At 34.9% G+C, this 17,153-nt stretch overlaps 1 protein-coding gene and 2 long non-coding RNA genes across 3 annotated transcripts; 1 reads left to right on the top strand and 2 right to left on the bottom strand.

Annotated features, from left to right (window-relative positions):
- Positions 1–74: 74 nt before the first annotated feature.
- On the bottom strand, positions 75–10,721 carry LOC123884789. Its single transcript, XM_045934009.1, has 9 exons — positions 10,336–10,721; positions 10,114–10,244; positions 5,929–6,136; positions 4,818–5,343; positions 4,488–4,739; positions 4,178–4,369; positions 4,021–4,095; positions 1,400–3,910; positions 75–655 (listed from the first exon to the last, which is right to left on the bottom strand). The coding sequence occupies exons 1-9, from the start codon at positions 10,509–10,511 to the stop codon at positions 356–358; spliced, it is 4,371 nt and encodes a 1,456-aa protein (XP_045789965.1). The 5' UTR covers positions 10,512–10,721; the 3' UTR covers positions 75–355.
- Positions 10,722–10,886: 165 nt separating this feature from the next.
- Positions 10,887–13,359, top strand: LOC123903036. The gene is made up of 3 exons (XR_006807795.1): positions 10,887–11,122; positions 11,639–11,731; positions 12,989–13,359. It is a non-coding gene; the product is annotated as an uncharacterized LOC123903036 (long non-coding RNA).
- A 1,358-nt stretch (positions 13,360–14,717) lies between these two features.
- LOC123923632 lies at positions 14,718–16,925 on the bottom strand. The gene is made up of 2 exons (XR_006814455.1): positions 16,590–16,925; positions 14,718–15,146 (listed from the first exon to the last, which is right to left on the bottom strand). It is a non-coding gene; the product is annotated as an uncharacterized LOC123923632 (long non-coding RNA).
- Positions 16,926–17,153: the final 228 nt, after the last annotated feature.

The raw sequence follows: 17,153 nt of genomic DNA, 5'->3' as shown, positions 1-17,153 counted from the left end.
CCTCCTAATAGAGTCGATTACAGCTAGGGAGGATTTGCAATTTAGTATAATAGTGAGCATGCAAAAACTGATAGTACAACCACGGTATTTAATATTTATACAAGCTAACTGTCATAACTACTACTTACTATATAGAACATTTTATATTATACCACTCTGTAACTGAATCTAGAAGCCTCTAGAATTGGCCTAAACCCGATAGTACAACACAACAACAGCAATAGCTACAACAGCACACAGTAAGGATATAATCCTTAATCCTCCTAATATACAAGACAATCGATGACAAAGAGGTGGCAAACAAATTACTTGGAACTTATGTAAACAAGAGAAGAATGAGATGATAAATTTCCTATCATGATATCCACAAGCTGTACATGGTATGCAGTTGGACCATGTCAGTACCCTTTAGGGACATCTTGTACAGTTCCTTGATCTTTCGACTATCACCAAATCTGCTAGACGTTGAAGATGGTTGGCAGAGAGATTTATTTGCACTCGATGAAAGCACCGTGGCCAACATTTTCTTCAAAAGCCCCTGCAACTGACTCCAATATTTTGCATGAAGTTCAGGATAGCTAGTACTGAAAGCGTCTTCATTTGTATTTGAAACATGGCGTCCTTCAAGCATATGAGCCAAAGCTGATTCCAGCATCTGGAACAAAAGTTAGGAAGTATAAACAAATGATAAAAATGTACACTGAAACTCTGGACCTGATTGATGGTTCTATGATCATTAAATACCAAAATTTTCAATAAAACTATTTAAAGGTTTTCACTAATAGTTTAGAACTTCGTACAATACTTTTGGGTTTATAACAGCTAATTGATTCCCAAAAAAATGCAAGCCAACAAATTTAAATAAATTCATCATTTATTCTCATCCTCCATATACCAAAGGAGATATTTGAAATCTAGCACTTCAGAAAATATGCAGCTCATATCTAACATATCACATCATCCCAACTCCTTTGATGCACACTAACCAAATTTCAATTAGGATAAAATATAAGCTGGAAATGAAGAAAATTTCAAGAATTTTATCATCTTTTCGCTAGGGAAGGGACTAAGGAGGTGTTTGTTTCAAGTTTACTAGATTTTTTTTTGGGGAATAACACTCCATGGAATATATGGACGAGAGTTTTATTCCTAGGTGCTTTTAAAAAATGATGTTTGGGCAACATTTATATTATTCTCGAGAATCATTTTAAGAGGAAGGTTTATAGGCATGGATTTATTTCCCACCATTTTCTTTGGGAAAGCTTTTTGTATCCCAGATGGGATAGTACCACAAAATCAGGAAGAAAAATTACGAGTTAAGTCATCTCAATGAAATTTTCAAAATAAAAAAGCACCGATCCAAATCAAGTTACTGTGTGAAAGAAGTGAAAGAAAATACCATGTTGGAGTGTAAATGGCTTGAAACGCTTAATGAAAGAGCTGATCTCTCCATCAGAATAGTTAAGTACATGTGAGGATGTGTTTTGGCAGCATAGAAGTCCAGAGCTTTTTGCCAGTTCCTCTCTGCAAGAGATGCATACTGCTTGATTCGTTGTACCATGCTGTTTTCACCTTTTGACAAAACACTTTTCTTATCGCTAGGATTCATAAATTTCAAACAACAGTCTCTCTGATAACAAGCCAACTGGAAGTAAGCATATGCAGCCTCCTGTTTGCGTAGCTCCCCCAGGGACTCATACACAGATAATGCTTCCCTAATGGCCTCATTAGCTGAAATTTCATGTTTTCTTAGATCTTTCTTTGCTTTTCTGCCATGGGAATTGGTATGAGTAAAACGAGTCTTTTCCAATGATCCATTTTCATAAACTTCTGCTGTAGTATTTTCTCTTGCCAAGAGCATGCCAAGCCGCAGATAAGTATGTGCAAACTGCGTATGTACCTCATTCCTTAAGCTGTTTGCACCAGTATCATCAACATCTTTAATGGCATTTAGTTCTAACCTTGCTGCCCCATAATATCTAAGGGATTCTTTATATTCCAGTTTTGCAGTTTCTAATGCATGGTTGTATGCGATTTGGAAGATATTATGTAGTTTAAGATTATCCATTTTAGATACCATCTCCTCTGCAAGTGCCCGTTTGCCATGTCCCAAATTACAGTTTATCAATATTATGTTGGTGTGATCTGAAACTTCTCTGAATGCATCTATAGCATCAGTAAATGCCAATTCAGCTTTATGCAATTCTTTATTTTCAATTCTGATTCGGCCCAATTCATTGCAAACCCACCCTTTCTTTTTAATCACTGATTGTAACTCTGACAAACCAGATGGAAGTTTAAGCAATGTTTTTCTAGCTTCTTCATAGCATTTCAAAGCTGCTAATAGATTGTGCTCTACATCTCCAACTAGAGGCTCAACTAGGTACTCGAATATCCCGCCAATTTTTGCTTTACCTGTTTCCCTTGAAATAAATTCAGGTTGAGAGACAACACTAGAACACGAATTGTCCATCTCTGAAGACCCCTCATTATTTCTAGAGTTCATAGCAGATGAGGATTCAACTTCAGCCCTATTATTTTCAACAGTTTCTGTCAGGTCTCCACCATAATTACTGTGCTCAAAATATTCAGTGTCAGAATCTTTTCTACTCTCCCTTTTATGAACGAACTCGTCTCCCTCTCCTCCTGAGTCTCTTGCAGGCAAGTGATTGGCAAGTTTAGAAGACAGCCGTTTACTATGCTTTCTACTATAAGTCATGGTCACATCTGCACTACTACTACTTGCACTGTTCCCACTACTAGCTCTGTCACTCTGGCAACTGCAATTTACCAAGGAACATGAACTGCAGTTCTGGTTCAACTGCACCAGCTTCTTCTTCAGTCTCTTTACTTCCTTCACAACCTCAGATGACATTCTCAATTCTCTGGTAGCAGGTTTTGTTATATCTTGTGTTGAGATTTCTTTACCTTTTATCCTATGAAACTCAATTTTAACATCTCCAACTAACACCCATGCCTTGGCCCAGAAAAGGTAAGAAGAAGATTTCCTTTCATTGTATCCATAAACAGTCTCAGCTTCTCTATCATCCAACAAAGTCATATTTTCATTCATATCAATGTGTTCTCTCTGTAAAGATGAGTAACTAGCCATTGAAGAAATAAATTTTGTGTCTTCAAGATGTGAAGGCATTGATCCATAAACAGAACATGATAACTGTATAACCTTTAAGGCTTGATAAAGTTGGCCATCCTCTTTATAAGCTTCTGCTAGTGCCAAATAAGATTCTCCGAGCAAAAGAACAAGCTTCCACAGCTTATGATTCAACTTGGACGTTGGAAGCCATTCTCGAATGTCACAGACTTCAATACAGTCGGAATCCCCACAAGCACAGACAGAAACATTAAAAGATGATGACGGCTTATCACCATTATTATTAAATTGATCCATCATTTCAGGTTCAGTGCTCTGAAGCTGCCTCATCCATCTCAAAGACTTGATGGCCTGGGAAACATGATGTACAGCAGCTAACTTGGATGAGATTGGATCAGCAACCGTCTGAACCACAGGTGTGGAAACTGGACATACATCATGCACAGAAGACCTAACATCAGAAGACAAGCAAGGTTCAACCCCTCCTTGGGTGTTGCCAACTGGTATAAGCTCCCCAGAAACAAGATTGTGTGCTTCAGAAACCATCTTTGCATGACCTTCTGATTTTAAGTGCTCAGGTACTTTCCCGTGTTCACCTGATTTGTCATCAGTATGCCAATAAAACATTTCAAGGGCAACTAGTTCAGAATTATTGTTTTCACCATCCAAAGATGATTCCTTGGCTTCAGTAACAGATGGTTCACATTCTACAGCTAGAGATTCAGGAGTTAATTGCAACTCCTCGTCATAATTTAAAATCAGCCTCGCAAATTGTTCATGAGCAATTGCACGTACCGCCTGTTTATTAAAATATTTAACAGAAATGAGTCATCTCAACCGAGGATACTTGGAAATACCACAGAAACAGGGCCAGGTAAAACATCAATTGTATTATTCTTAAAACATACCAGATGGTCAGAATCATCAAGGAACTCCAAACACTGTCTAAAGAACCTCACACACCTAGCCCTATTTTTAGCAGCCTGTAACAAAAGAAATAATAATTAGTCATTTAGAAGCCACTTAAAGCTGGATTAACCAAAAATAGGTATAATTCTTCCACACCATTGAGAGTGAAAGCCTGTGAGCAATTCGATAGAGGAGAATTCCCAGGGAATATACTGCATCACTTCTACCACTACTAATTAGTGACGGCAAGGAGCTAGATGCATCATCACTACTGTTGGATGAATGGTTTTTCGGAATAACAGAAAGATCGAAAAGTTGTATATCATCTTCACCAGCACCTTTATAAAGCTGCAAAATTCAAAGCCAGGCTTGGTAAGCATTACTAAGGGCAACCAATTTGTTTAAAACATTAACATAATGTAAAACCATCAAATATTTTAAATGTATTTAAAATAGAAAATAGTACCCAATAAGCTCCGGGATCCTGTTTGCAATTATCCTGAAGAAACCTCAAAACAGATAGACCATTTTGTTGGACAACATACGGATGAAATGCAGGGGTTCCATCCTCCGATATCCCTTTAAGGAGAAAAATGTCATCAGTTTTCAAAAGCTCGTATCCCTGAACAACACCATTGTGATGATAACATATGGCCAACTCCGGTACACTTGCCATAACATTGTCAAGCCAAGCTTCAAGCCAATTTAAAGGCGTGACCTATCAAGGTAAGGAAAACAAATATTGGCAATTTGCCAAACATAAAACAGGTGATAATTTTAGAGGAATGATCCTTACCTGTCGTGTGACATCCCATAAATGCAAGCTCACAGCAACATACTTTTCATTACTGAATAAAAGTAGGTCACTTCCTAGGAGCATACGGAAATTATGAAACTGCCAGAATAAAACTCTCAGAAAGCTATCATTACCAACTTTTCTCTGTTTTTCAGACTCCTGCATTGATGATCTGGTTTTTTCGCCAACTTGCGACACCTTATTAACTGGACTATGGCTTTTATTTCTCCTATTCTTCTTGCTTCCCCAAAATAAGCTGTCCTGTCCGACTTGTGAGTAGTCGGATTGGCAATTGTATCCTTCAGTTTGAACATCATCATCATTCTGTACAACAATATGGGGTGTTTTTCCGGGAAAGACAAAAGAATTTGATTGCTCTTCTGATGGAACATGATGACTTGGTGGACAATCACAGGCCTCCATTCTGACTGAATGCATAGCAAAATTCAAAAATAAAGATTGATCTGCACATTTTGATTGATTATTATGCCTCCTAATCAACTTTTCACCCTCTTCAATATCCGGCCTGCAGTTCACAGATATTTATTTTTTGAATCGGCAAATATATTATAACATTCAACCATTAGTATAAGACATACAAATGCACGATTATGAACATAGAAGTTTGCCAAATACAAAGAAAAGGAAGCTAGTCAAATAGTACACTGCAGAAATGGAGTAATAATATAACAAATGCCCATAACTAAATGCAATAACCTCAAATAAAAAATTAAAAAATTACAGAGCTAATTAATTTCTGAATGCCTGTTTAGAGAAGGAAAAAAAATCAGCTCTGCAGTATCATACATTACAAGTAGATCGCAAGATCAAATAGGATGCACTATAACCAAAAAGTGGTATTAAATTCACCAACTAATATTTTCTTCTTAATCAAAAAGTGGTATTAAATTCACCAATGCTTTTTTAAAAACATTAGATTGTTCAAGTTTCCGAAGTGAAAAATTCATCAGGGTTTTAAAAACATTAGATTGTTCAAGTTTCCGAAGTGAAAATTCATCAGGGGACCAGAAGGACAGCAATTATGCGCAAAAGAATTAAATAGTGAAAGTTAGGCACGGCAACAAAATAGAGTCAATAGTAGGGCAAATACCCAGTGTTCAAAACAAGAGTATCACCAATGCGACGAACAGCAATCGATAGCCGAGCCTTGGAATACGGCATTTTAAATATCTGCTTCAAAATGTCTGCTGGAGCAATTATGTCAATCTCATCGCCATAATCAACAAGACCTGACACTGCAAGGGCCTCACATTTTCTATTGAAATTTGAGGCAATAGCAGTGTCTTCCCATGGAAAATCTGTCACCAAAACAATGTCAAAACAACAGAAAACATCAGTGAATGTTAAAAGTATAAATCTCTGGTATAGAGAACTGGATACCAGAGTAGGTATATATTAGTATTTCACTATCAACCAATCAATACAAAATTATAGGTATATTTTACATTATATAGACTCGTGAAAATAGATGCCAGCCAATAAATACTAACCTAGAACTACAGGAAATAAATCTTCCTAATAACAAATGATTAAAAAAGTCTATGCAGATAAAAAGAACATAACAAGCTAATATGTACGGAGAAAGGTTCTAATCACAAGTACACAACTGTTGAATTTTGGGGAATTTATGTGAAAGAATAGGAGAAAATAATAAGGAACAATAACATATTATTGATAATGATGTCAATAACCCTAAAAACAATATTTACATTACTATTTACATTAATAAAATAGTATGACTACCTTGGTATTTATAACCAAGTGAATAAACTTAAATCTAAACTAAATCACATTATTATAGGGCTAAGAATAAACAAACCAAATCGAGATATTTTCTCAACAAATAATATTATAATATTTTCTATTCTAACACTCCCCCTCAAGCTAAAGCTTACTAAGCTTTAAGCTTGTTACAAAATTAACCCTGAAAATAAATTAAATCCATTGATAGCAAGCCAACGAAGAGCAGCAACCAAAGAAGCAGTAGAGGAGCGGCTGAAGAGCTGAATCCATATCAAATTAAGTAAAAATACCCGCGGATTGAAATATCACAAACGGGGGCCCGCGGATTAAAGAATCACAAACGGGTAACTGTGGTTAAAGGTAACGGGACCCGCATATTAAAGAATCACAAACGGGTAACGGGATTAAAGGTAACTGGGACCCGCGGATTAAATAATCACAAACGGGTAACAAGAGATTAAAGGTAACGGGGACCCGCGAATTAAAGAATCACAAACAGGTAACGGGATTAAAGGTAACTGGGACCCGCGGATTAAAGAATCACAAACGGGGTATGCCCGCGGATTAAGGGATAACAAACGGGGTATGCCCGCAAATTAAGGGATCACAAACGGGGTATGCCCGCGGATTAAAGGATCACAAACGGGGTATGCCCGCAGATTAAGGTATCACAAAACAGGTAATTAGGCCACCAAAACAAGATCAAGAGAGACTGATGATCAATCTTGGGAAAAAACGGTGGTTAAAGGTAAAGGATTCATGGAAAATTGGCATGTGACTGCATGTGTTAAGTAACATATCAATAAGGGTTAGAAAAGAAAGCAAAGGGGTAAACAAGAACCACAAAGGTGTGGAACAAAATAAAAAATAAATTCTAATGACGGCTAGGGTTTATATGAAAAAAAGATAAAAAAGGTAAAGTGAAGAATAACCAAGAATTAATTATTCTCGGGAGAAATTGCAGCGGAATTATGTTTCAAGGTGGATACCATGGCTCTGATACCATGTTGAATTTTGGGGAATTTATGTGAAAGAATAGGAGAAAATAATAAGGAACAATAACATATTATTGATAATGATGTCAATAACCCTAAAAACAATATTTACATTACTATTTACATTAATAAAATAGTATGACTACCTTGGTATTTATAACCAAGTGAATAAACTTAAATCTAAACTAAATCACATTATTATAGGGCTAAGAATAAACAAACCAAATCGAGATATTTTCTCAACAAATAATATTATAATATTTTCTATTCTAACACACAACATTCCCCCTCGAGTTGATGAATGGGTATCAATCAATCCTGGGCTATCAATAAGATCTTGAAAGCACTTGTAACTTGTAAGTAGTTGCCTGGTTAAACATTATACATCTACCCACTGACATCCTATAGGAACATGTTATGTGTTTATAACTTATAAAGCATTTTTTTAACTTTTTCTCGATGAAGTGCAATCTAGCTCAATATGTTTTGTCCTATTATCTTGAACTAGATTATAAGTAATACTAATAGCATATTTTCCGTCACAAAACAGCTAATACGAGCTTCCCATTTTATTCTCAGGGGTCATCTAATGTGATAAATTATCCTCAAAAACTTATTCTCGGGGGTCAGCTTGATAACATGTTATGTGGTTATAACTTATAAGGCATTGCCAGGCTTCTACGTTTGACTGAATAACTTCATCTTGCTTATTCCTTCATATTAGTAAATTACCACACGAAAACATACAGTACCTCAAGTTTCATCTTCTCACAATGACTGAACTTATCTTACAAATCTGCATTTGAATGTGTGTACACCTTCATTGACAGGTTTCTACAAGCTTTGAATAGTAGCCCTTATCTAGATGTAGACGAGTTAATATCCTATAGAATTCTGCTTAGAGTTTGTAAGTGTCTTACTCACAGGTCGTGTAACTAACTGCATATGCTATATTTGGTCTGCTATCTACCAGGTATACTTGATTCCTGACTGGCATCTGATACGGGCATTATACACGGTTGGGCTCTCTTTTCATCTCATCATTCCTCATTCTATTATTCTATTTGATGGGTTCCCTACTCCCTGGTACCTTTACAGCCTAACTTGGTTTTTTCTTCAAGGGGTTCAAGAACATATTTCCTTTTTTGGGTAAAAGATGCACTTCTTTAATTCCAAGGGAATACTTCGATTTCCAAAGGTCTTTCATCTGGAACTAAGCTATTAATTTCTACATTAAGAGATACTTCTTGACCACATTGTTGCATGATATAATTATGTCATCCACGTAAAAATGTTAGATGTCGAGTTTATCTTCATGTGTATGTTTCCCGAAAAGACTGTGATTAGCTTGACTCCATCTATGTAATTTCCAAACCTAGCACAACAGGATTGTTTCAACATGCATAGTTCCTTCTTCAACTTGTAAACCTCATTCTCTCCACGAGTTGTCCCAAGCCGATCTCTATGTAGACCTCCTCTTCTAAGTCTCCATGAGCACATGCATATTTAACATCAAATTGGTGCAGTCTTCTGATTGCTCTACTCATTAGAGAGAATTGGGTTCTAACATAACTCTCATTTTTGCTATTGAAGTCAATTTTTCCTCATTGCATTGCTAATCCAACATGCAATGAAACCAATATTTTAAAGTATGACATACAATCATGGAAACAAAAAAACGGCAACTTGAATAATCATAACATTTATACGCTTTTGACTGGAATATAATCTAAAAAGATACAATTGAGCAATTTTATCAAACTCGTGAGCCAGCTCATAGGGTAACATATTCCTAAGATAGCATATTCCACAATTTATCGCCTCACTGACTCAACCCATCATGCAAGTTTTCCTCTGAATTCAACCGTGTTAAGAGTCTCACATCATATGCGAAATGGCTTGAACATGAGTTTATAAGTAGAGGCAATTCTCAACTTACAAACCAGTTTTGTAGGGTTGAGTTAGGCTCGACCCAAAATTCTAAGATGGAATCAGAACCTCCTCCAAGATCCGTTGGGTCACCTGCTATCAGGTTTCCACTATCGAGTCACCCACCATTTGTATCCACGCACAAGCCCGATAGTGTTGGTCGTGAGAGGGTGTGTTAAGAGTCCAAAATCGGATGTGAGGTAGTCTGGACATGGATTTATAAGTAGAGGCAACCCTCACCTATGAAGTACGGACACAGATACGGATATTGACTCGTCGACACCGATAATAATTTTTAAAAATGACATAATATCCACGTCTACGAGTCAATATCACTTATAAGCGTCAGACACTGACACGTGTACGACACCGGAACACACCTAATTCGAGGAATGTTCGTGTTTTATAGATCCTTACCTTACATTACAAGCTAGTTTTGTAGGGTTCAATTATGTCCAACTCAAAATTCCAAGAACCCAAAATTCTAAGAAACCGACAGTCTTCAAATAAATGCAAGTATTACATACATAGTACATATAAGAAACTCTAAAGAAAGACAGTAATCATCATCATGATCATAATCAAATATAATGAAGAAGAATTAGCACCTCCGGCAGTTGTCTTGGAGTGAACAGCACCAACTGGAAGAACCTTTTCCGGGAAATTAGCAAGAAGCGGAGGCGTATTGAGGTCAGTTTCAGTTGGCAGCATTCGGTACCGATAACGCGGAGCATTCACTCTGAAAAATCATCAAACATAAATTACTAATGAAATTGGAATAAAGAAACAGATAAATTGATTATTGAGAGAGAGAGAGAGAGAGAGGTTACGTTTGCGGAGTTGGGAGAAGAGCGGAATGAAAAGAATGGAAAGATTTATCGGTGGGAACGGGGATTGAACCGCAGAGGAAACCAACAGGTTTGGGAGTAGCGATTTCTAACGTTCCGACGCAAAGAAGGTCGCCGGAATTTTCAGAGTTTGATGACGACGACGATGACTTCGCCATCGGAACTTTACCTCGAACAACAATAGCAAAACCCTTCAACAAATATCTCTGTGACTCTGTGTAGCGTTTTTCTAAGAAATGATGAGTTAGTAAAGGTTACATTCATAACCTTCCAATTCTTATTTATGATATGATTTTTCTTTTTTAAAATACAGTGGATAATAAAGTAAGTAGGTTTGGTATAATAGTGAGAGATTTTGGTACTATAATATGTCATGAATTGTAAACAGTGTATAATATGATTTTTTTATTGCATAAAGAATTTCCTACAAAAAAAATCACATTAAAAAATTGTAGTTTTATTATTATTGTGATTGTGAGTGAATGGATCCTTTCGGCAAAAGTTAATATCCATAAGGATATTTTTATGCACAGTGCATAAGCTGGTGACAGTCATCCGATGGTGATTTTTTTATGACACGTGTATGGATCTGAAGGTCTCACATCTGACCCCGAGTCACACAGGATCACAGTCTCAAGCTCTCTCAAGGTCTTACCATCGCGATTCTCTCTGAATCTCGCTGTCTCGCCGTCGTCTTCTCCCTTCGTAATCTCGCCGTAATCTCGCCGTCGTTCGCCGTCGTTCGCTGTAATCTCGCCGTAATCAAATGGTACTAGATTCCTCCTTTTTCCAAACCGCAATTCTTCGTTTCTTCGGTTTTCTTACTTGCAAATTCAATTTATATAAATTAATCAATTATCAGGATTCATAATTAACCTAATTCAATCTGCTGTTTGTTGAAATAATTAACATTGATTTCATTGATTTTGTGTATTATACTGTAATTTGATGATGCAAAACTTTTCAGAATCTTATGCGAGTTCCCAAATTCAGTTCCACATTGAAAATTTTGGTATTCTGATAAGCTAAAGATGTGTAAACCTTCACCAATAAGAAAATGTGGTACATGATAAGCTAGCTACGTGCTTAATTAGGAAAAACCTTATGACTTGAGAGTGATTTTCCACAATTTGAATAGTGCTTTATTTTGTCTTGTGGTGTTTGAAACTTTTGCAGTTTATATTATTGAGTTCTTGATAATGTTATATTTGGTTTTTAATAAGTGTGGCCTGAAACTTGAAACTTCAAAGTGAAACTTGATAGTGTTTGAATTTGTTTAATTTAGGATTGATGCATTAATTGGAGGTGGGTTACGTGAAGGACAGTTAACTGAACTTTGAAGTAGAAATACTCACTGTTTGAATCTGGAAAGACACATGTAAGAGCTCACTTATTTTCCATAAAATTCATATCATGTGTAGGAGTGTTAATGTGTTGTAGCATGTTTGTGAAATCTGAAATCTTGACACAAAATTATGAATTGACCAGCAGTAATTCAAAAGAAGCCCCTTGTGTTGTAGCATGTGTATATAAGCAATATCCTTATATATCTATTGAAGGTGCATTCATATCTAATGATTCAAAAATGATCTGAATCAATACTAGGAAAAAGTAGGAAGAATGTGAATTATTAAGTTCCATTAAATCCCAGCCATAAACTATAACATGTGCATCACATCAACAAAGGATCACCAAAGTAACAACAATGAAAATAGTTCTGTAAGCTTGGAAAACATTCTTTGACCATATCCTTTAAATGCCAAATAGAAAATATTACTAGAGGATTCACAATTGCATACTGTGTTCATACAAGTCAACAAGATTCTTATATAATTTCTTATACTTTGGATGTCTCGACCCCCGTCACATGAGAATTGAGAATATTGATCTATCGTTGCAATTCCCGATCCCAAAAATAAATAAAAACCTAAGGAATCAAACACAGGTCCCTGCCACCATTATACAGATGTCTTATATAACTAGTTTTACATAACCAGTTTTTTGCTGAAAAAGATTCTGAAAATATTTACAAAAACTGTGCCAGATCCTTGCTTCAATAATGCAACAGACATACTTTCTTAATTGTATCAGATATCCTGCCTAGTAGCTCTTCAAGATAATTTGTTTATTGAATGACTATGTAGTTCTTCTGTCTCTTCTATCAAAATTTTACTATGTTAGTTTTAAATCTCAAGCAGAAAAACCAAATGGTAATCAAGGTGGTTCAAATTATATATAAGGCTCACACAAATAAACTCTATCACCTCATTTCAGCCACTCAATTTAAAGTTCAATCTTGCCTTTGCCTTTGGAAATTGGCTCAATGTAAAATTTAGTTTATTTACTTCAATCAAAAGGAAAGAAATCATTTGCTCATTATCCTTAATGTTTTTTTGTTTTACTATATATAGACTTGAAAGTTGCTTATGAAGTATTTACTGTTTATTGTCCAAGTCAAGTAGGTCAGCAACAGATTGAAACCATTAATATTGGTAAATGGTTTCAGTGTATAACTTACTGAAACCATAAAACCATACTTATGGTTTCAATGTTATATTTCTCTTTTTTTAGGCTTTTATATAGTGAATGTGTTCTTGATTTTGATTTTTATTGATTCGATTGTGTTTTTGTATAGGTTTTGATTCAATTGTGTTTTAAATGGATTTAACGTCCACTTCATCTGGAATTGGTGATATTCATTCGACTGAAGCATCTGAATGGTGCTGATGTATTGAAAAAAAAGACCCACTTACTGAACTTTTTGCAGACTACTACTTATGATATCTTTGAAGAGTCTTGGTTTTTCTTCTTCAGCTCAAGTCAAACTGTATAGATCATACTGGTTCAATAAGATAGGGGTGATGGTAGTGCTTGGTTATTGATCACATTTGTTCTATAGTTTAAGGCGAAAATGGAAATGCATTTGTGAATAAGTGTGTACTATAGGTTGTGAATAATGGTTTGAATATTCAGGATTTAAAAAATCTATTTTACTCTCATAGTCAATATTAATGGGTTCACAACACTGAAACCATTTAACAAGACTAATGGTTTCAGTGTATAACATGTTGAAACCATTTTACAAGAGTAATGGTTTTAGTGTACAATTTTTATTCAAAGTCATTTAACAATAATAATGTTATACTACATTCACTTATTAATGATTTTACCCTCATAGTCAATATTAATGGATTTTAAAAATCTATTTTACCCTCATAGTCAATATTAATGGGTTAACAAAACTGAAACCATTTAACAAGACTAATAGTTTCAGTGTATAACATATTGAAACCATTTAACAAAACTAATGGTTTCACTGTATAACATTAGTCAATGAATTATAAATATACTAGTAACTACTACTATTGATATGGACTAAGCAGTGTATAATTTTTCAAGTCAAGAATTGCGAGAATTTGTGTCATGTTTCTTTTACTTGTCTAGTTCTTTATGAATTATCTTTTGGTGTGAAAGGTAAAAAGATTTAGGCTTTTTTATAGTTAAGACTTAAGATGAAAAAAACGGGAGTGACTTTGAGAGATGAGAGGAAAGATATAGGGGAATTTCGTATTTTGTTTGAAAGAAAATTATTAAAGGAGGGAGGAGGAGAATGTTTGTAATCAATATTTTTTTTGTTACCCTCATAGTCAATATTAATGGGTTAACAACACTGAAACCATTTAACAAGACTAATGGTTTCAGTGTATAACAAGTTGAAATCATTTAACAATAGTAATGGTTTCAGTGTATAATCTTTATTTAAAATCATTTAACAATAATAATGTTCTATTACATTCACTTATAAATGCCAATATTAAGGATTTGAAAAATCTATTTTACCCACATAGTCAATATTAATGGGTTCACAACACTGAAACCATTTAACAAGACTAATGGTTTCAGTGTATAACATATTGAAACCATTTAACAAGACTAATGGTTTCAGTGTATAACATTAGTCAATGGATTATAAATATACTAGTAACTACTACTATTGATATGGACTAAGCAGTGTATAATTTTTCAAGTCAAGAATTGCGAGAATTAGTGTCATGTTTCTTTTACTTGTCTAGTTCTTTATGAATTATCTTTTGGTGTGAAAGGTAAAAAGATTTAGGCTTTTTTATAGTTAAGACTTAAGATGAAAAAAACGGGAGTGACTTTGAGAGATGAGAGGAAAGATATGGGGAATTTCGTATTTTGTTTGAAAGAAAATTATTAAAGGAGGGGGAGGAGAATGTTTATGATCAATATTTTTTTTTTACCCTCATAGTCAATATTAATGGGTTAACAACACTGAAACCATTTAACAAGACTAATGGTTTCAGTGTATAACATGTTGAAACCATTTAACAAGAGTAATGGTTTCAGTGTATAATCTTTATATAAAATCATTTAACAATAATAATGTTCTATTACAAAACCATTAGACAAGTATTTTGGTTTCTCATAGAAGACTATCAAGCAAGTATATACAATCAAGTAAAGTAGCAATTGTAACAAAAAAAAACAAAGTAGCAATCCTTTTTAATCTTTCAATATTCCACTAGTATCATAGTATAAGGGAAACTAAAGTAGTAATCAATTTTATACTTTCAATTGAAAGATAGCAAAATTTGCTATCAAATTTGAAGCCTCGACATAGCATAGAATGCTGCATTTTCTTTAATCATTGTTTCTGCAAAGTGTTTTGGTTCTTCTTTTCTTGTGCTTTCTTCGATCTCTAAGTAGAAAGTCAATGCCTTATTAATCAATGTTTCATCAATAGGCTCTCCTGCTCGTTGTCAATCAATCTGTGCCAGTAAATGAAAAGAAATCCATTATAGAGGAAAATCAAATGAGGCAGCGTGTTTTTGACAAAAATAAACAGAGCTTTCCCAAGAGTCAAACGTAGTCTATTACTTAAAAAAATGTATGTATATATAATATAATACATGTATATGATCCTTGATATGTAGCTCTTCGAGGAGCAGCAACATTAAAAGCAAGAGCTCTAAAGGAAGTATGGAATATTGCTGCAGTAACACCACTAGAGAAAGGAATGGGGGGTATGACAGTATGTGGAAAAGCTAATAACATAAACAACAGCACCAGTGACAGTGGAGAAATTGTGAATGGAGATAATTTTTCAGGTTCCGGCATCCAAGAGCTACTTGCTAAGGGCAATGAATTACTCAAACGGACTCGCAACGGTATCATTATCGTTATTATCAATTACAACTTAAGTTATTAAATCTGACTCATAATATAGTTTGAAAAAACAAGTAAAATTCATTTGGTTGTAACTGCAGGTGATCTGCATTGGAAAATAGTTTCTGTTTACATACATAGAACAGGACAAGTAATGCTGAAAATGAAAAGCAAACTTGTTGCAGGAGCTATTACTACCAAAAAGAACAAGAGTAAGTAACAAACAGCTTCACAACTTAATTTATTTTTACTTTTTACAAGTACTAAACTACTAAGAACCAAGGTACATAAGTCAAATAATGTTGGACTCATGAATATGCAGATGTTGAACTCAATTCTCTCAACTGAATTTGCCAGCTCCCACTCTTACCTTTTTAATTTCAAGGTACATCTACCATATGCAAACTCAACTAACTAATACATTTCAGACACAATGCTTTCCAAAACTTTTCCTACCTATAAAGGTTTATAAAGAAAAGTAACGAGCTTAGATTAAGAGTGTGAAAAATCTTTACACATTACACTGTCAACACACATGCATTAAATCCTAACTATAATATAACGACAAGACTGTAAATCTTAATTTCAGCAATACTGAGAACAATCTATCTCAGCATAACAGGCTGGAGCCAAATGCACTCTTGCAAAATCCAACACTAAAAATTCATCAACCAATCTATCAATGTACCAACACTTGTGGAATTACTAAGTTTCAAAACTCATATTAGATTGATAGCCCGTATCCATGCCGTTTCCAATTTGGATGCAAGTTTAATATTTTTTTTTCTCTACAAATTGCATCTAATTTCTAGACAGCCACACTGTTCATATTACCAAAATCTGTCAAACGTTCCTACTTTCTGCTTTGCAGCAAGGCAGTCCAAAAAACATACAAGAAAAAATTAGGAAATTAGGAAACCTAATTCCCAAAATATAATTAGGAAACCATTTAGTACATCCCATGGTTTTAATCTTGTGAAATTAGAAAATAATCAAACCAAAATAAAACCTAATTCCCAAAATCGAAGTAAAAATCTAGCTCTAACCTGTTTTCTTTTCACCATTTTGTGTTTGGTTCGTTCAAATGATGGTGACGGTGAAGATGATGAAATGTGATGAACTGATGATGAACGGCGGCGACGTTGAAGATGGAAGGCGTTAATGGCGACGACGACGGTGATGATGTTGAGTTTTGATTTTCGGCAAGGGTGATGATGATGTCGACGGTGATGACAGTTATGATGTTGATGATGATGAAAATCGTTTAACCGTTGCAATTAATGAGATGTGTGTAGTTTGGAGAGGGCTGGAGTTGGGCTGCTTGGAGATGGGTTTTGGAATGGGGGGTGTATGACGAAGGAGGGGGTGTACGAAGGAGACTTATGCACAGTAACCGGACCCGATCCTTTCCATTGTGATTTTCACTTGAGGGATTAATGTCTTGATCTTGACCTTCCATTCCTTTTTTTACATCATAGACAATTTACAACAAAAAAAAACATGTGACTAGGATTTCACCGGATTCACTTTCCAATGAAGAGGATCCTCTCCCTGATTGTGAGTGTTGTCGAGCTCATAAAATTACATAAATTTTTTTATAGAAAATTAGG

The sequence above is a fragment of the Trifolium pratense genome, linkage group LG1, assembly GCF_020283565.1.
Source record: "Trifolium pratense cultivar HEN17-A07 linkage group LG1, ARS_RC_1.1, whole genome shotgun sequence".
NCBI classification, from domain to species: domain Eukaryota; kingdom Viridiplantae; phylum Streptophyta; class Magnoliopsida; order Fabales; family Fabaceae; genus Trifolium; species Trifolium pratense.
This window is presented reverse-complemented; position numbering and strand designations above follow the sequence as displayed.

Excerpts from the sequence above, each read along its gene's own strand:
- LOC123884789 (XM_045934009.1), bottom strand. The coding sequence starts at position 10,511 with ATGGCGAAGTCATCGTCGTCGTCATCAAACTCTGAAAATTCCGGCGAC. Across the intron at positions 6,137-10,113 it reads CTCCAAGACAACTGCCGGAG|ATTTTCCATGGGAAGACACT; the intron begins GTGCTAATTCTT and ends TTTTGGTGACAG. Across the intron at positions 5,344-5,928 it reads ACTCTTGTTTTGAACACTGG|GCCGGATATTGAAGAGGGTG; the intron begins GTATTTGCCCTA and ends TGTGAACTGCAG.